The sequence below is a fragment of the Crotalus tigris genome, unplaced genomic scaffold, assembly GCF_016545835.1.
Source record: "Crotalus tigris isolate CLP2741 ecotype Arizona unplaced genomic scaffold, ASM1654583v1 scf7180000018445.1570621, whole genome shotgun sequence".
NCBI lineage: Eukaryota > Metazoa > Chordata > Lepidosauria > Squamata > Viperidae > Crotalus > Crotalus tigris.
The window spans coordinates 671,669-689,221 of NW_024097006.1; the positions used below are offsets into that span (position 1 = coordinate 671,669).

At 38.8% G+C, this 17,553-nt stretch overlaps 1 protein-coding gene across 9 annotated transcripts in view; it reads right to left on the reverse strand.

Annotated features, from left to right (window-relative positions):
• Positions 1-17,208, reverse strand: part of LOC120312191 (collagen alpha-1(XI) chain-like) — a 129,064-nt gene extending 111,856 nt beyond the window's left edge. For 8 of the 9 annotated variants that reach the window (XR_005557813.1, XR_005557814.1, XM_039352559.1 and 5 more), the window contains exon 1: positions 16,830-17,208. Coding sequence is in view for 6 of the 9 variants with exons in the window: in XM_039352559.1 (XP_039208493.1) it covers positions 16,830-16,914 (85 nt within the window). In the remaining 3 variants the exon portion in view is untranslated. Of the gene's footprint in view, positions 1-9,820; positions 9,941-16,829 lie in introns of all 9 variants that reach the window. The other variant, XM_039352560.1, reaches the window with a different exon arrangement.
• Positions 17,209-17,553: the final 345 nt, after the last annotated feature.

A 17,553-nucleotide genomic window follows, 5' to 3' on the forward strand; every position in this document is an offset into this window, starting at 1 on the left:
GAGCCTATTATTCTCCTTAATGAAAAATCAGGAAGAACATTAGTTCATAAAATACATGGCCTTGTGAAAGCACTAATACTCAGAATATGGGAAATAAATACGGTGAGCTTAATCTCTTTACTGATCAGAGATAAATCTGAAAACACCTTGAAAATGGTGTGGTAATTACCAGAATTTGTGTGGATTTGTTAAGAACAGGTCTTGCCAGATTAAATTCATTATTTTATTGATAACTCCCTTAAGGCAAAATATATCTTTATTTCAGCAAACATTTGACAAAGTATCCCATGACTTCTTGATCAGCAAGTTACTTAACTATTGTGCCTTTGAGCCTATGCGGCTGCTGCTACTACTATTACTACTACTACTACTACTACTACTACTACTACTACTACCATCCTACTAGTACTATTATCATCCTACAAATCTTATTCAAAGAGTGCTCATCAATTTTCATTCATCTAATTAAAATGAAATACCATACAAGATGCAGTAAGATTCAGCCTTGGGCCTCCTGTGCTCTTCAAAGCTTTTATTAATGATTAATGATTGGGATGACAAAATAGAAGGAACTTGCAGATATCACAACAGTAGATGAGAGACAATTACTGTCCTAAAAAATAGAAATAAAAATCAAAATGGTGTGCTATATTAACAATATGTCCATTGATCCTGGCAACCTGGCATGAGCAAAATCCTGTTTCTTCAGCACTGAGGGTAGAGAAACCATTATTTGGGAGACTGTGTATGAATCACACATGCAGAGGGTAGTTTAGGAGCAAGAGATGGTTCAAACAAACCCATAAAAATATTGAAAAAAATGACAGTGTTGATGTTTCTAACCAAAATCTGACTAGGCAGATAGATTTCCCACAGAAATCCATTGCTTGAGCCAACAAAGTGAAATCAAAATGGAATTCTGCCTGAATCTTTCATGCATGCCAAATTAATCCTTAATGTGGTTTGACTCTACTAATGGGTAAATAAATGGAGACAGAGGGATTATTGACAGTGTTCCAAGCACAGAGAGGTGAAGAGAATTTATTTTCCATCTCAGCAAGAGTTGCACAATTCACATCAGAAGCTAAAGAGGAGCAAATCTAAAAGGATAGATGAGCTTTCCAGGAAGTATGTTCACAGAAGCAACATGTCATGAAAGACAAGTGTTTATAGATTCCGGTGGCAAGAACATCTTCAATCTTAAAAGCACTTCTTTTTTTCAGTTTCTCACATTGAAGATGATGTCATATTAAAGATGTAAGAGTTCTCTACTTAGATTGCGCCATTTCTCATCCAAATGCACACCAAAACACTGATAGAAATGGTCACATATGAGGGGAAAAAATGCATATAAGAGAAATAACATAACAGAAGAAACTGCCATTTAAATAAGGCGTATTTGGAGATTACTAGTGGGAAACTGAAACCACAAATGCCAAGTTGTTTTCATCCTGAATAGATTGCACATGCTTTTTGAGAAGGTTAGGAATTCTAAACTTTTTTAAAAAAAAATTCCAATTCTAGAACACAGAAAAGAAGAAACAGTTGTTGTAATTACTGCATATCATACAAATATAGATCAATTTATATTTGGTGAAAAATATTTCAGAAATTTGCATTTCTTTGTCTTCTTTATTGGCTGAATCTAGCTAGATAACAACCAGCTTTTCCCAGGATAGAGAAGATAGTCACATAAATATGTCTGAGCTACTTATGACCATCAAGATAATTACTTGGAAACCATTAATTTCGAAAGGTGGGAAGAAAAAGTCTAGATATTAACTCTGGAGTATAGATAGCTATAAATGATTGCACATCTTTGCATTGCGGAAGGCAAAACATCTGCGTGCATCTAGCTTCATTTTTGCTAAAGAGCTTAATTTTACACAGCTGTGTGTGAAACCTGTCCACCAAGTTAAGCCAATTGCAGAACAAGGGTAAAGTGTGTGAAGATCTGAGATTTCCTGCTGTGTCCTGCTGTGAAGCCTGACAGATTGAAAGGCTGAGGAAGCAGACTTTTAGAGAACTGGAACAATAGTTAGTATTTGAAGGGCAGAGATTAGGAAGCCTTTGACATGGACTGCATTCTGAAAGAATACTAAATAAACCACAGAACTGTGTGGCCTTCCCTTCCCTATGACCTCCAACCATGCAAGTTTTCATCTCCATCAGGAACTTAGCTCTATAAGTCGTTGCACAGATAGCACAACTGATTCCCTGTGTGTGTTCATGTTTACTTATCTAGTTTATATATCTAAGTGGTTGTACATAAAAGTCTCTAAATATATGGAAGTCAAATAGAAAACCAGCAGATGCAATCAGCACACACCAGGTCAATTCATTGTTATACACATATATACATAAGAAGTTCTGCTGTGCACAGTTTGAACATCTCCACAAGGAAGAAAACATCCATACAAGAACAGATTCATTCACGGTACTTGCAATCCATTGCAATCAGGCTTGGCTGATCAAATCTGATGTGCAGTAAATACTGATTTACTACAACCACCCAACTACTGATTAGTAATTAACAGTCTATTGGGGGGTGGGGAGTTAAGATGCAATGTAACATATCATTGACCATTCCAACTACACTTGATACTAAATGCTTTTCAGAATAACGTTAAAATCTTGTCTTGTACATACATGTTTACAGTACTTGGAAATTGCATAATTACAAGTTCTTCTGAATCTCTTGGAGACCCTATCTGAAGTATATTCTAGCATAATAATGGCAATTCACATCTTTGGTATTTCTCATCTTGATTACTTCAACATACTTAGATCCACAGGAAAGGCATTTTTAAATACACATACACACAGAGACACAGACACACACACATCTGCTGCCAGAAGTTCACACATAAGAGAATGCAGGATAAGTCTTTCTCTTTTGAGGCCCCAATCTATAAATGCAATCTGTCTAGGTGTGTCTGGCCCCAATTTACATAGTATTTAAGAAAATGGTCAAACCCCATTTTTTTTCACTGAGCTTTTAGCTGTTAATTAAATTTATTCTGATTTAATCTTGATTTTAATTATATTATTTCATTTATAGTATTTGGATTGCTCTAGACAATTAGAATACAGATCCAGTAACTGCTCATACATTGCTCTGCAGCAAATTAAGCTTCTTTTCAACATAAAAGACCCACAATGTTGCAACCAAGAGTTATATACGGTATAGTAACAAGTTCTGAAAATATATATTGGGAAATATATTGAGGGTTGATGTGACATAGTGGCTAACAATCAGGATGATCATGTATGTGAAGCACTTTTAAGCTATTTTAGTGTTACAACTGCAATATCAGTAGAATGTGTAAGACAAAGTGATACTTCTCTGTGCAGTAAGAACTGACTTGCAGAATTGTTAAAAAATAAGATATTACAAAAGCCCTTGAGAAAAGGATGCACAGAAATGAGGGGGGGGGAAGGAATGAAATATTGCCACATAAATAAAAACAGCAGTGGTTACTAGGAATGTAGAAAGTTGCCTTCAATTTGCTCAGAATCTGTTCATTGAGCCCACTTTTTATCTATTAACTATTGTGACTACAGCAATTTTCTTCATATATGGAATTTTTGCTATCTCACGGCCTTATTAAATTGAGATGTAAGAAGCATACATTCAAAATGTTTGAATGTAAGACGTGCAGTCCTTTGCGAAGGAATACTATATCCTCAAAATTATGGGAATTGCTAGAGAGCCAGAAATTATACTTGGTATGGATTCAAGAAATCAAGCATCACATTCTGGCCCTAGGTAAATGCTGTAGCTTCATCAGTGAGGAATTAACCATGTCAACGCAACTCTGAGATCCCCGAAAGAAGGGCAAAGGACAAATTCAACCCAGAGTGAATGCATTCTTTGAGTATTAAGCCTAAGCTACTCAAAATAGCAAAATATACAGTACACACAGTAAGGAAGAATATTCAGATTTGCAGAAGTACAAAAAATTCATCACAAGGAAATTCCTCAGAAGGGGGGGGGAGGAGTAGCATCTAATTCTTGACTATGGAAGATGAAATAGAAAAGAATTCGACCTGCTGCTCAATGAAGATTTCATTTGGAGTTTTGTACCACAAGAGATTAACTCTCCAGATCATTAAAGGAGGAGAGAAAAAAGCTAGGAAAAAAAAAAACCAGCCACTGGGAAAATGGAAAATTTAGATCAGGACCATGGCAGAAGAGAAAGGTGATTTAATTGCATGCACAGAGAAACGTAACATTGTCATTTCTTTCATCACATTTGTTCCACAAGGCTGCTATCAAACTGACCAGAAAAAGGAAAATAAGATCTCAGTGCCTGTCATATCCCCTCTGTAGGGCAATAGGAGGAACAGAACTTAAGCAGGAAAGGGATGTGTATAGGGGAGAAAAAGCATAGCACTGTTTCCTCTCCATTGTACTCAATGCTATGCTGTATGTGTTTGTGTGAGTGTGCGTGTGCGAACATGGGGGTGGGGAGAGATCTTTCTTGGAAGATCTAATCACAGATCTTTTGGTACCATCTGTAGTTTGACCCTGATGTTGGCTAAATGAGGGAGGAGGGAGAAGGGGCTGTGTTAAGCTAACAGCATATGGGTCCAAACAATAAGGCTGGAAGGAAGAGCAGGAGATTTATTCACAAAGCTGTGACTTGGGAGCAGAGTAGGAAATGCTGAGCCACAAATGACTTGGAAAAATGCACTGTGGGTGGTCTCTAGAGTTTTTAGGTTCCAGACTTGACCTGTTCTGACCCAGGTTGAGCCAGGCCCAGGTCCCACCCCATAAAGGCAAGGTCTCGTTCTTGGGAACTGAATGTGCTGGTTCAGAAGAATAGGAGGGGAAAACAAAAGCAGTAATGATAATCATGCTTCAAGACAGAGCCTCCTTCTCATTGGTAAACCAGTTTACTCCTGGGTAATGCTATTTTATATGGTCAGCATAATTTAAGCTTCCTCTGTGAAAAGCCAAGGAGGAGGATCATTCTCACATAATTTTCTCTTTAACATATTCACAAATGTTTGTGGGGGGGGGGGACTTTATTAAAACAAAGAGGCATAAAACCACATGAAGTAGTCAAGCTTGGTCATATGTTGCCAGATCTCAGTTAAAACTAAACTGGAATGAAAGTAACAAAATCCAAGTTTCAGTTCCCACTTTCATGCCAGCTTTGCAGTGGAATAGATCCCAGTCATACAGAGAAATCAGAAGATGGGAGCAGATACCACTATCAGGTTGTTTGTACATTGCACCTCCTAGATTCAGAAGTTGACTCCTTAATGTACTTAGATAACAGAGGAAGGAGAAAGACAGAGAGATGCTTTTGACCATTTTCACAATTGAAGCTATTAGTACTTTATTTTGTCTAGCCTTTAAAAGTAGCAAAAATAAATATCCAATGTGTAACACTACAATAGCAGAGTCTCTTCTTGTTTCCTTTTTATACAGAATAGCTGGTTTCTGCTTGGAGTTCAAAATGAAAAGAGCCACTTGGCTATCAAACCAGGTAGGTAAATGGAAGAAATCTTGCTGTCTCTTTTGAGCTACATTAAACTTTAAATCATCTCTCCTAATTCCTCTTCCAGGAATTTTACTCTCATTCTTCCCTCCCTCCCCACCATCTATACCAAGAAGTAAAAGTCAAATATAGCAGAGCAGAGTTTGCAGGCACTTAAACAAAATTCGATGATAAAATTAATGTTCAGCATATAGACAATTTTTTGGTAGATTCCTGGCCCAAGCAAGAAATGCCAAGTGCTTTGCTTCAGGGTCTATTAGGATACTAATTGCCAGTCAACTGATTTATTGAAAAAGAAGCAGGAAAAAGCAGCCAGGCAACCAGGCCTTCCGCCACTGGATGTATGGGCCATAGAGTTCCAGCCAAACCACTTGCCTGCCAGATGTTCACAGCTGGGAGTATATCACCCTTGACTCATCGATGCTTCCTGCCAAAATTTGGATTTTCCATTCCCAGCTGTAAATGAGAAATTCCAGGGCAACCGTGAGCCAACGATGACAAAGCTGAAAGCACCACCTATTGTTATACAATATACAGCATTGAATTGTGGTCCCGAAGTACAGGTGACCTCCCAGATGACCTGTCCATGGTGCTGAACTACATGCAGTACAGCCCATGGGAATCATTACTAAGTCTGGAGCAGGTGGAATCCTGACAGAGAGCTGATTTGTCTTCTGCAGATGTTTGGGAGAACAATGTAGGCAGGTATTTCAGTGTGATAAAGTATGAAAGTCACATTAACATTTTTCAAATACAAAATATTTCATCATGTCTTAGAACTACAAAATGTGTTTTCCCTCCACCAGAGTTTTATATTCAGATCACTTCATGACCTAATTTCAAGTGGTAGATAATTGGAAGAAAATATTGCAAAACATATAGCTTACAGGTTAGATACTCCAAATTCAGTCCCCTGAACTTCCTGGTATGCCAACAATTTTTTGAAAGATCTGCTATTACAGAGAAGAGCATAATTACATTTTAACCTTTCCTCTATCTAACTTTACCTCCACAGCCTCACAAAAGTTATCAACAAATTGCATTTTAGTGTGATTAAAGCAAAAGTGCATTAAATATGCAGCAAATAATTATATTTGTTTTAAATGTGTTTAAGAATCATATTAAATTTACATTTTGTCTGACCCTACTAAACTTCTGGAGTTCATAACTGGGATGTTGTAGGAGAAGGAGTAGCAGAATCTGTAGCAGAGTTAAAAGAGGGATCAGCCTATAATCCTTACATAGCCACAAGCGAACTAAGTCCAACCTGCCTTGAATTCCATTGACCCTCCAAGCAGGTCTGTTACTTGAGAAGATTCCTATGCATAGGTTTTAGCAACAAATCAGTTTAACTAGACCTTCATGTGTGGACCTGCTTTTTCATGTCTGACAGATGTTATTTAATGCTGAGTCTAGCCCTCAGTCCAAACATTTTTGTACAGGTTATCTTAAGCCAGTGATCTGAGCAGTTTAGGCCAGAAATGATATTGTCATGTTAAATTTACAGTCTGGTTTACCAGGATATGCCTGCCTTGTTATCCCATGTGGCATGAAAATGCAGCTAGAACATATGGCTTGACGTCCTAATTACTTCATATTCAGAGAAAGTTGCAGCTGAAGGCTGTTTATTAGTAATAGCTATTCCAGAATTAGGCCAAATAACAGAAGGCAAACAGCTGTGTAAATTCTTGATTCCAAGCTACTTGCCCAACCCTTGTTCTTGACCACAGCTTTGTATACAACGAACCAAAACAAAACATAGAAATATATTCCAAGGACAAAAGAGGAAGAGGGTGTAGAGGAAGAGAAAAGGGAGTCAGTCGCGCAATATACTACCCTACATTTTTCCTAATGTATATTTCTTCTCTTTCCCAAATGACTGAAATGTTGGTAAAATGGGAAAAAAATATAGAAGAGGAAACAGCTGGATGAAACAGAGGAGCCAGGAAAACAGTGCTAATAGGGGATGGAAAATGAAATGTTAATGAACTGAGTACTTAATAATTTGTCCCTTCAAAAGAACCCTGCTCAGATTAAATCTCAGCTGATATTTCAGACAAGTCCTCTGCCAGCACTAAGATCTGAAACATTTTAAAGATTTTGGAGAGAAATTAATTTTCTGCAGTTGTTAAAATTTGAGGAACATAAGAGGCTTGCAAATGTAAAAAAACATATCCTCCCATGAAAGTCAATCATGCCATGCTGAAGGGCCAAAATACTTCTCCTAGCAGAAACGAAGCAAACCAATTAAATAATAATGTGGCATAAACAGTTGCACTAATAGGACAAGGGAAAGCACAGTTTAATTTTCCTCACAAAACAGTCTTGGCCTTGGACCAGGCATTACTCCTCAGCCTGACTTAATAGGGTTCTTGTTAGATTAAAGAGAAGCAAGCACCTTGAGTTCTTTGGAGGAAAGGTTGGCTATAAATCCTTATTCTTTCATAATACCTTGCATGCATACAATCTCTACTACTGCTATCATTTACAAATGTGGCAAGACAGACTGACAGAAAATAGTCTGCCTATAGCAAAGAAACTACATCAGAGCTCAGAAATGAAATGAACTTTGATTTCCCAGTTTACTTTCCCCATTAGTTCTCATCAGAGAGGAGATGAAAAAAATATACCTATGTGGTCACTAGGAGTTAAAAAAACTTGAGGGCACAATTAACCAATCAATTAATCAATCTCACCAGAATCCTTTCATAGTCTCCTTCTCTCTCTCCTTCCTTTCTCCAGTTCTGGGGCCTTTAGGAACTGCTGCCTATGTATTTGCAAACTTTTCTTTACAATCAAAACAGCTAGAAATTTGCTTTATTTAATTGAAAACAAACATATTCAAGATGTTAAATTTTACATCAAATTCCGTTTATACACATTTGAAGGCTTCCAGATTTCTTTCCATGACTCATAATGATCTCAGAGTTGAAGTGTAATAACATTCCTATTTTAATTTGTGCTGTATATAAATGAATGAATCCGAGCAACAGTCCCCTGGCTTCTTCCCCTATCACTATACAGATCTTTGCTAATGCTTTCCAATACAATTGGCGAGCCTGCAGAATTATTCCTATTAGATAACATTACATATCATTACTTTGCAATATTACATATCAGAAACTTTGTCTATTATATAATAGGCCTATACAAAGATCTCCTCCCCAACTTCTGAAGACAAAACAGTGGGATGGTTTTTTTTTTGTTTTGTTTTTGTTTTTGGTTTTTTTTTTTTTTTTGCTTGATCTGACTGCTTTCACCAACAGGGCCATGAGTCAGAAGAAGATTCTGTGCCCATTCATCTGATGATCTGTTTGCAATGGAACTGCCAGTTGCAACTTTAAAGCAACAAGAAACACCTAGATGAGATAAATTGAATTCACACTGAATTTGCAGGGAGTAAAATCTGCACAGCTCCCAGAACACAAAGCACTTCACTGAGTAGCCCCTTTGCACTTTCTATCAACTTTCCACATCTAATATAGGAAAGTGCTTCTATCAACTTTTCTGTGCTGTGCTACAGAGGTGTTATCTTCTAAAGCAGAAAATCCATAGAATGAATTTTCTTGGCTTCCAACCCCTTTTTACAGCTTCTGAGAACTCTTCAGGATCATGTTGTCAAAATGTTAATCCTTGATAAAATAATCTCACACACTCACAGAGATTGAACAATAAAGTCTTTCTGTAAAAAAAAAAACAGAATAAAAAACTGAAGCCCTTAAAAACTGAACAGCTGAACATTTTAACCACTAACTAGATTTTGAAAATCATTTAAAGATTTTCTTCTAAAAGCAAGAACAGTGCCCTCCCCTGCTAAAGATAAATAAAAAAGCTGCCTCAATTATCAGAAACTCTGTCGTATTGTACTTGACTTGGGCAAATCTTTCTGAAGCAAAAATTTAATAAGTGGGTGTGTTTTTATTCTCCCAGGCTTTTTTAGGAAATTGTTTTTGGAAAACTTTTCCTTTATTGCTTTCATTGTTAAACACTGGTTTGTTGCTGCTTGATTTGTAATTGCTGTCAGCGCTATTGTATTGTTTTTAATATGTTGCAAACTAACCTTAAAGCCAAAGACAAGCCATCTTTTTTGCAGTCAGGGCTGCATTTTTTTAATTAGTTGCCAAGAATTGGAGTGAGTACAACACCGATGCTATGAAGTCAAAAGAGGAGAAGAAAGGGGATGGGGGTATTCCAGCCCTCCCCTTCAGCCCTCCCGCCCCTTAAAGCTTTACTGTATTAATGCACATACTGTGTTAGTACAGTTATTTTCATTTAATACCCATTTAAAATCAATGGGAAATTATACTGACATTGTCCAATATGTTTTGATAGCAAATTTCAATAGTGTAACCTTGGGAGATCCACAGGTTGCAAAAATTGAACTGATGGTACTGTACTTCATATTCCATGTGTTGCCAATTCTTCTGCACCTGAAAGCAAATTATAAACACTCTATAAAATATTAAGGAAACATAATAACTCCTTTCCCCCTCTCCAGCAATCCTGCTAATCCATGTGGATTAGCAACAATCATATGAAAGATTAGTTCATTTCTTTCTTAGAGACATTTGTGGATTCTTTGGTTAAGAGTCCAGTATTAATAACTCATGAGTTGGAAGAACAAAACTTTTTTTTTTGCTTTCATAAAAATTCAGTTATGGAGAACCAAAAACCAAATGCACACAGCGAACCAAACAGGAAGTTACCACAATAATATTATCATGCATCTTTAAAAAAAAAAAAAAGGTAGTTTAACCGATTTGCATTTTTATGTTGGAGGGAACAGACACTGCATTCTATAAACCTTAAATCAGAGACCTTATCACTTAATTCATTCTGAACTGATGAGCTCATCATATTGACAGATTATTTCTCCACAAATAAATCACAATTTAAAAAAAAGGAAGTGTGGGTGAGAGTATGTACCTTAATTGGAACAGATGGCCATACAAAGTCTCATTGCAACATTCAGGCAAGTAAATGTAAAATAGCATACATACACACAAACATATAAATAGCACTGAAAGGCTGTGATTGTTCCCAAATCTCAGTTTTTAATATAAGGCTTCCCTAAAAGTGTAATGTGTAATTAAAAAGATATCCTGTGGATGATGGGTGAGGGTTTTTAACTACCTTTGAAGTTACCTAAGACAATATATCTTCTGTCCTCTCCCATCCCAATCCTGTGCCAGAAGTGTTCTAGTTCATTAGCGCAGGGGTCTCCAACCTTGGTCACTTTATGACTTGTGGACTTCAACTCCCAGAATTCCTCAGCCAGCCATGCTGGCTGAGGAATTCTGGGAGTTGAAGTCCACAAGTCATAAAGTGACCAAGGTTGGGGACCTCTGCATTAGAGTAAATCATCCCTGCATTGCTCTTTGAACTGGTGGATTGTGACATCTGAACATGGACAGTCACTCCTTTAGAACTCCATATAGTAAACCCTGCATTTAACAGACCATTTGGGGGATGGTCATTAAATCCAAATGTACATACATTATATTTTTATATTATTTGAATCCATGGACACAAAAAAAATAAACACATTAAATAAATAATGATGCAAATCACTAAATCATGTCAATGATCTGTATTGTTTGAAATGGTAGATTTTGTCCCCTGCTTTGGGACAAGTAATTTTTTTCCTGTTGCACCTGAGAACTCCAGAACTGAAGTACAGAGAACTGGATATTTACTGCATAATGTTTGTATAATATCACTTCATTAAACCGATGCCCTCTGTACTTCCTGGTCTGTAATTCTTATATGTCATTGAATATATTGGCTAGAAGTGATGGGACTTAAAGGCCAGCCAAATAATTAAGTTGATGAAAGTTATTATGCTCACACAGCATATAAACCCATGAGCATTTTTACTCAATTAGCCGAATTAATAATGATGGTGAGAGACATCCCTCAGGGAATGAAAAGGGGAGCACATGAAGATATTTGATTTTGACCATTATTTGATGTTGGGTTTGTGTATGCATACACAAATCATATCTCATGCTAGCTGTCATCTCTTTTCCCTGTGGCATTTCAGGTGCAGATATTGAGTTCACCTGCCTGAAAGGCCCCTTGTATTTCTCCCAATCATGCCCGAACGAGTCTCTGGCAACCTGGAATGAAACTGAAGAAGTGCCTTGGGCTTCTGCGTTTGAGGCCCCTGTTCTACTGATAATCTTAGCTTTGGGTTAAATATAAAGAGAATGGAGTGTGAGGTATTGTCCCATTCTGATTGGGACCAAGCCATCCAAACATCAATGACATTATAGTCATTCTTCATCTCCCACTGCCTCTTCCCGCGCAGACATTTATTAGAGGATGCGATCCCCATTTTTAACAAGCAAAATAGGGAATGTCATGGATTACAACAGGGATGGAGAGATAGAAGAGGCTAATTTGCTATAAAACCTCTTATTGATTGGCAGTGTCAGCTGAATAACAAAGAACTTGCTCCTCCCTTCCAAATCTAATTGCTGAAATCAAAAAGCTCAACATAAAATAGAAGCAGTAGGTGTCAGGCAAACATAATCTGGTCCACAAAGAAAATATATGTATTTTCTTTTCCAGAAGGAATATATTCCTTGTTTATGTGCAGTTGAAAATCAAGCAACATGGCAAAATGTTTGAAAAATAAGAAACAATATAAGAGATGGTTCTTGGGTAGCATGAGGGAAAGAAATTATATAAAGGGGGAATTAAACTTTAAAATTTTCCAGAGTTTTTCATCAGGATTTGTGATGCAGAAAACAGGATATAAATTAATCTATAAGGTTTACAATAGGTTTTGATTTTCAGCTCCAGAGCTGAAAAATAATTTCTGGGCTTGTCCCTTAATCCTATGTTCTCTTCTTGAGTCATTCTTTTGCACCTGATCCAAGATTAGATAATTTTGGATTAAAGAAAGGAACAGCTGGTAAGGTACAATCCTTTTGAATCCTGAGAGAGAGGGGAAACAATAAATTAGAGAATGACAGAGACCAGGGAGCCTGAATTGGCATCTCTCCCTATTTCATTTGTTTTCAATCAAACTATTTTTGTTGTTATTGATGTTGTTTTAATAGCTTCCCTGAAAAACATTCCTGCCAGGAATGTCCCATTGTGAATGGGCGTGTGCACAGACAGCAGACAATAAAAAAGAATTAAACTTCTCAGCAATGAGAAGAAGAGGTTAAAATGTGCACATTTATTTGATTTGCGCTTTTGTAGTTTCCTGATCACAAGATTTTTAAGGAAGAGACTGAATGTCCAAAAGAGTCCAGGCTTGATCAGGGATCACAGAAGTTATAGATAAATAGCCAGAAGCCACCAGATTATCTACCCCTCTCTATATTGTCAATGCTTCTGAGTTGCTAACATAAGCCACCCTGGCAAAATGTTTTAAAAAATAAGAAATAACATAAGAGAGTATTCTTAAAGAGCACGATGGAAAGAAACACCCATAATAGGAGGCATTCATTGTTGAGGGTCATTGTAACGATACAGCATTTTTTTTCAATCTTATTTGATACTTATTTGAAAAAAGATATAGCTACACTGAAAATTATAGTGAAATTGAATACACGCACATATACATCTATACATTTTTAAATAATTGTGTTCAGGTATCTTACTGGGATGCTCATTAGGATTATTTACCACAGTTTCATGGGCAGCTACAAAAAAAAAATCTGCTTTTATACTTCCCTTCTGTGCAAGGCTTCTCGTCAGCCACCTGGAAGTAAGATCTAAGGGAGGGCTATGAGATTTTTATAACTTTGTTCCCTGTTACCAATTTACTGTATTTTGCTGAAACCATAGTTCCTCACTGCCTTTCCAAAAAAAGCAGCTGATATGGGAATAGAGAAAAACACAACTCAGAAAGAAAAAAAAAGCAGATACCACATTTAAGGAGGAGAAAAAACAACAATGAATTAAAATAAACTTACAGAAGGCTAGAGCTACTACAGAATTAAGCAGCGGATTAAAACTAGGCAGGATAACAATTCCCTTATGACTTTTCTTCAGATGCTATTGTAAACAATACAGATTTAAGCTGATGCTTCCAGGGAATAGCCAAAGCCAAGGGTGAGGTAAAGGGGGTTGTCATTCTATAAGACGATATATCCAGCTTTAGTAGAGCTGCATGAGCATAATTGTCCCATCAAACTGGATCTCAGCTTGCTGCTGTCATCAGTCATCCCTTTTATCTCCTTGGAGTTCTTTATTCAATGAACAGCAACATTTCTGGACAGGAGCTCAGCCACTATTTGCTTCTGATTCATTGCAAAGATCCCTTTCTCAGATTTTCCTTAGGGGGAATTTAATACAGCAGTTTATTAAGGACTAAAGACTGGCAGCTCAGTCCCCCTCCATAATCATTCCTCATCCAAAAAATATGCCTGAATGGATGGAATGAATGACTGACTGGCAGGGAAGAAACACCGGAACAAAACCCCAGGGAGATGGCAATGCTGTTTTGGACTCACTGAGGACTTGAAGCTTGAAATGCCACATCAGGGGGCACAGCCCCCTTCCCCATCTTCCTGATCAAGAAGATTCTGCTGCTAGTAACTATGGTACCTGCTTCACTTGTAATAGCAATGCCTCATAGAGGATAAGGTGGTCCAAAAATGGAGACAGGAGGAGGAAGAGAATTAAGTGCTAGAAGTGATAGCATAATAAATTCCAGATGAAGTGGGCTGTAGTCCACCAAAGATTTCCAGCAATAAATTTTATTCTTCAAAGTACAACAAACAATGCCAATTTGTGGAATAGACAAAATCACTTACTCTGCTAGAATACAGTTTCATATGGAAATTCAACCAATTCAGCTGGTTATGTGTAAATCCTTAAACAGTCAAAAGGACACCCACAAAAGCAATGAAACAGAAGGTTTGGGGGAACTTTCAACCACCAATTTAAGAACTTAGCAGGTTCAGTAATCATGGAGTACAGTACCAGTTCTGGAGAAAATAGTATTTAAGTAAGCTTGCTGATCCTCAGAAGCTAAACAGGGTCAGCCCTGGTTAGTAATTGGATGGGAGGATGTCCCTGGGAATTTCAAGACCAGGAGGTAAAGATAGAAAAACAGAAGACAACTAAGGCAAACTTCTTCTACACTTTTGTCAAGTAAGCTACAAAAACATGTCCATGCAATCATTGGTATTTGAGCTTCATCAGAAGGAAATGTTACTTTTGCTGGAGGTACAGAAAACTAAATGAAGAATCTTGGGAAAAGGGCAAGGTCAATTGGCATTTCATCCAACTATGCTCTTTTCCCAAGATTCTTGGATTTCTAAGACCAGAACACTCTTAAGTTATAGTAATCAATTGCAAGTTTTTGTTTGGAGAACTGGAAGTTTGGAACACTGTTCTCTCCAGTAAAATACTGCAAGATACCTGTTTAAAGTTCTCCAAAGCATATTTCTGCACAAACAGCAGTTTTTAAGTATGTCTTTAAAGTGCCACAAATAGGACTGTAAGAGCCAGTAGCTTGGAAACAATATAATGTAAAGCAGCCTTCAAATGTATAGCTCATAGCAGTCTTCCTGAAGGTCAATTAGAAGTATGGTGTGGGGAAGCAACGTCATTCTATAAAAGCTCCTTATAAAAGGATTCTTTAAATTTCTGGGACATATGTGCCTGAAATATCTAACACTTTATCCAAGATGTTTCTGCTTCTGGGTAAATATGTAATTGTTAATTCATACATATTTTTTTCTGAAATGGTTTTATCTGAAGTTGCCTTCTTCTGAGAAATAGTTTTAGAGAAGTTTTAATCTGGGGGTGGTTTTTTAAACCAGGGTCTGCAACATAATATCTTAATTTTAAACTTATTCTCCAACTGTAGATTCTTTTATAATGCCAGTAAAAAGGGAACTGTATCATGGGGATACTCTAGCTTTGCTGAAAAGCAAAAGCACCAGGATGAGAGAGAGTTCTTAAATTAGCCCAATGAGACCAATGGTATCAAAACAATCTAAGACAACTGACTGAGAGAAGACAATGAACAGAATATTTTAGAAGATGGATAAGTTGGTGTCAGGAACAGGACAAACCCCACAGAGACAGGTCTCATTTGTAGCCTACAGTACAGGCAAAGAATTACAAGCCAATCCCATCACAAACACACAGGCATATGCAAGATGACAACTTTTTATTTGTGATAGACTACTGCCATTTCTTCTATTCACTGTTAAGGGGGGAAAACTACTTTATCACAGACTGAGTAACATATGATAACATATTTTCAATATGTGATCTTATGGAGTAGACATTGGCAAACTGCGATACTACAATATTAGGACTACCAATTGTTTACATTATAATTTAACCATATCAATTAATCAACGTACCACATAACTTTGTAAATGAATAAAAAATATCGCTGCCACAAGAGGTACCAGTACTGCATATTTTGTTTGTGTGATCCTTACTCCCACTTCCCAGGAAACATCATCTTAAAAACTGTGGGAGGGAGTTTTAATTGAGAGTCAGTGATTACTCCCAGCTGTTCCCAGAGACATTTGTGTTAAGAATAATATCCTTTAATCACACTCATTTTCATTGTTTGAAAAACCATTAGACTCTTAATAAACAATATCTCTGACTTGAAAAAGATTTTTATTGTTATTTTTTTATCACCCGGGGACAGAGCTTCCTTTGAAGGGGACGGTGGTAAAGAAACCTGCCAAAGGTGCGCATAACTGAGGTGGCGGCTCCTAAAGCAGGTGGTGCCTCCTTCCTTGTCCTAAACAAGCCACGAACGTGTTAAACATCCCCTGAGAGCAGCAGCAGCAGCTACTTCTTGGCTCACAATGAATTTGCGAGAGGAACGCCAAAAACCCTCCAACTCCGTCGCTTCAGTCGGGTCCGCGAAGAAAAAGCTTTACGTTCCTTCCTTCCTTCCTTCCGACCCCGTCCCCTCTTTGCAAGAGAACATTCGCCAAACAAGCCGGGCTGCGTTAGTTGTGCGAACCTGGGTGAGGTTCGGTTTTATTTCGTCGCTCTCAACTTCTGGGAACTAAGTTCGGAAGGCTCTTTGCACTTTACCTGTAGAGCAGGTGCTGGCCGGGGCGGGGAGAGGTTAAATACCGAGGGAAGGTCACTCACGAGGTTCGAGAATCGCTTCTAAGCAGCAGCAGCAGCATCTCCCCTCGCCCCCCCCCCACAAAACATCTGGGCTGCCCAAGGAACCGTCGCTGTTTGTTTAGTCCGCTTAGCCTCCGCCCTCTGTGCTAGGCGCTGTCTGGAGGGCGCTCGACGGTCGCTCCCGTCCCACAGCACACCCTCCCCGACTTGCCCCCCCCCCTTCGGACACCCAGCCGGTATTACCTGCCCTCGCCCGGAGAAGTTCTCGCAACAGGAGGGCCAGGAAGCAAACCAGGTGGCCCCGCAGTCCCGCGGGGCTGCCCGCCATCCTCAGTCGGCGCTTGGGCTCTGCCTCTCTCTTGCGCGCGCTCTCTCTCCCTCTCTCTCCCTCTCCCTCTCTCTCTCTCTCTAGCAGGGGGGCCGGCAGCCAGCGCGAGCCGAGAGAGCCGCCTGACCCCGCCCTGCTCCTCCCCCCCTCGCACGCTCAGGCAAGTCGCTCAGGCAGCCCCGGGCAGGCGACGAAGCGGCTTCCCGGAAACTGGAACGGGCCCTGCAGAGCCCCATTGCTTGGATTGGGGCGAGGGAGATGCGGACCTGTTCTGGAAGCCCGGGTTTCGGCCTTTCCCAGACCCGACACCCCTTGGTAGCAGCCCTGCAGCCCCCCTCCCGCCCACCCGCCCGATCGGCTTAGTTCTATGAGGCGACTCTGGCAGCAGAACGGATTACTCCGCTCAACAGATACAGGTCGTCCTCGACTTACGACCACACTTGAGCCCAACATTTCTGTTGCCAAGTGAGGCATTTGTTAGGTGAGGTTTGCCCCAGTTCACGCCCTTTCCTGTCACAGTTGTTAAGTGAATCGCTGCAGTCAATTAGTACCATGGTGAATCTGCCTTCCCCCATTGACCTCGCTTGTCAGAAGGTCACCAAAGGGGATCTATCACATGACTTTGGGAAAACAGCTACA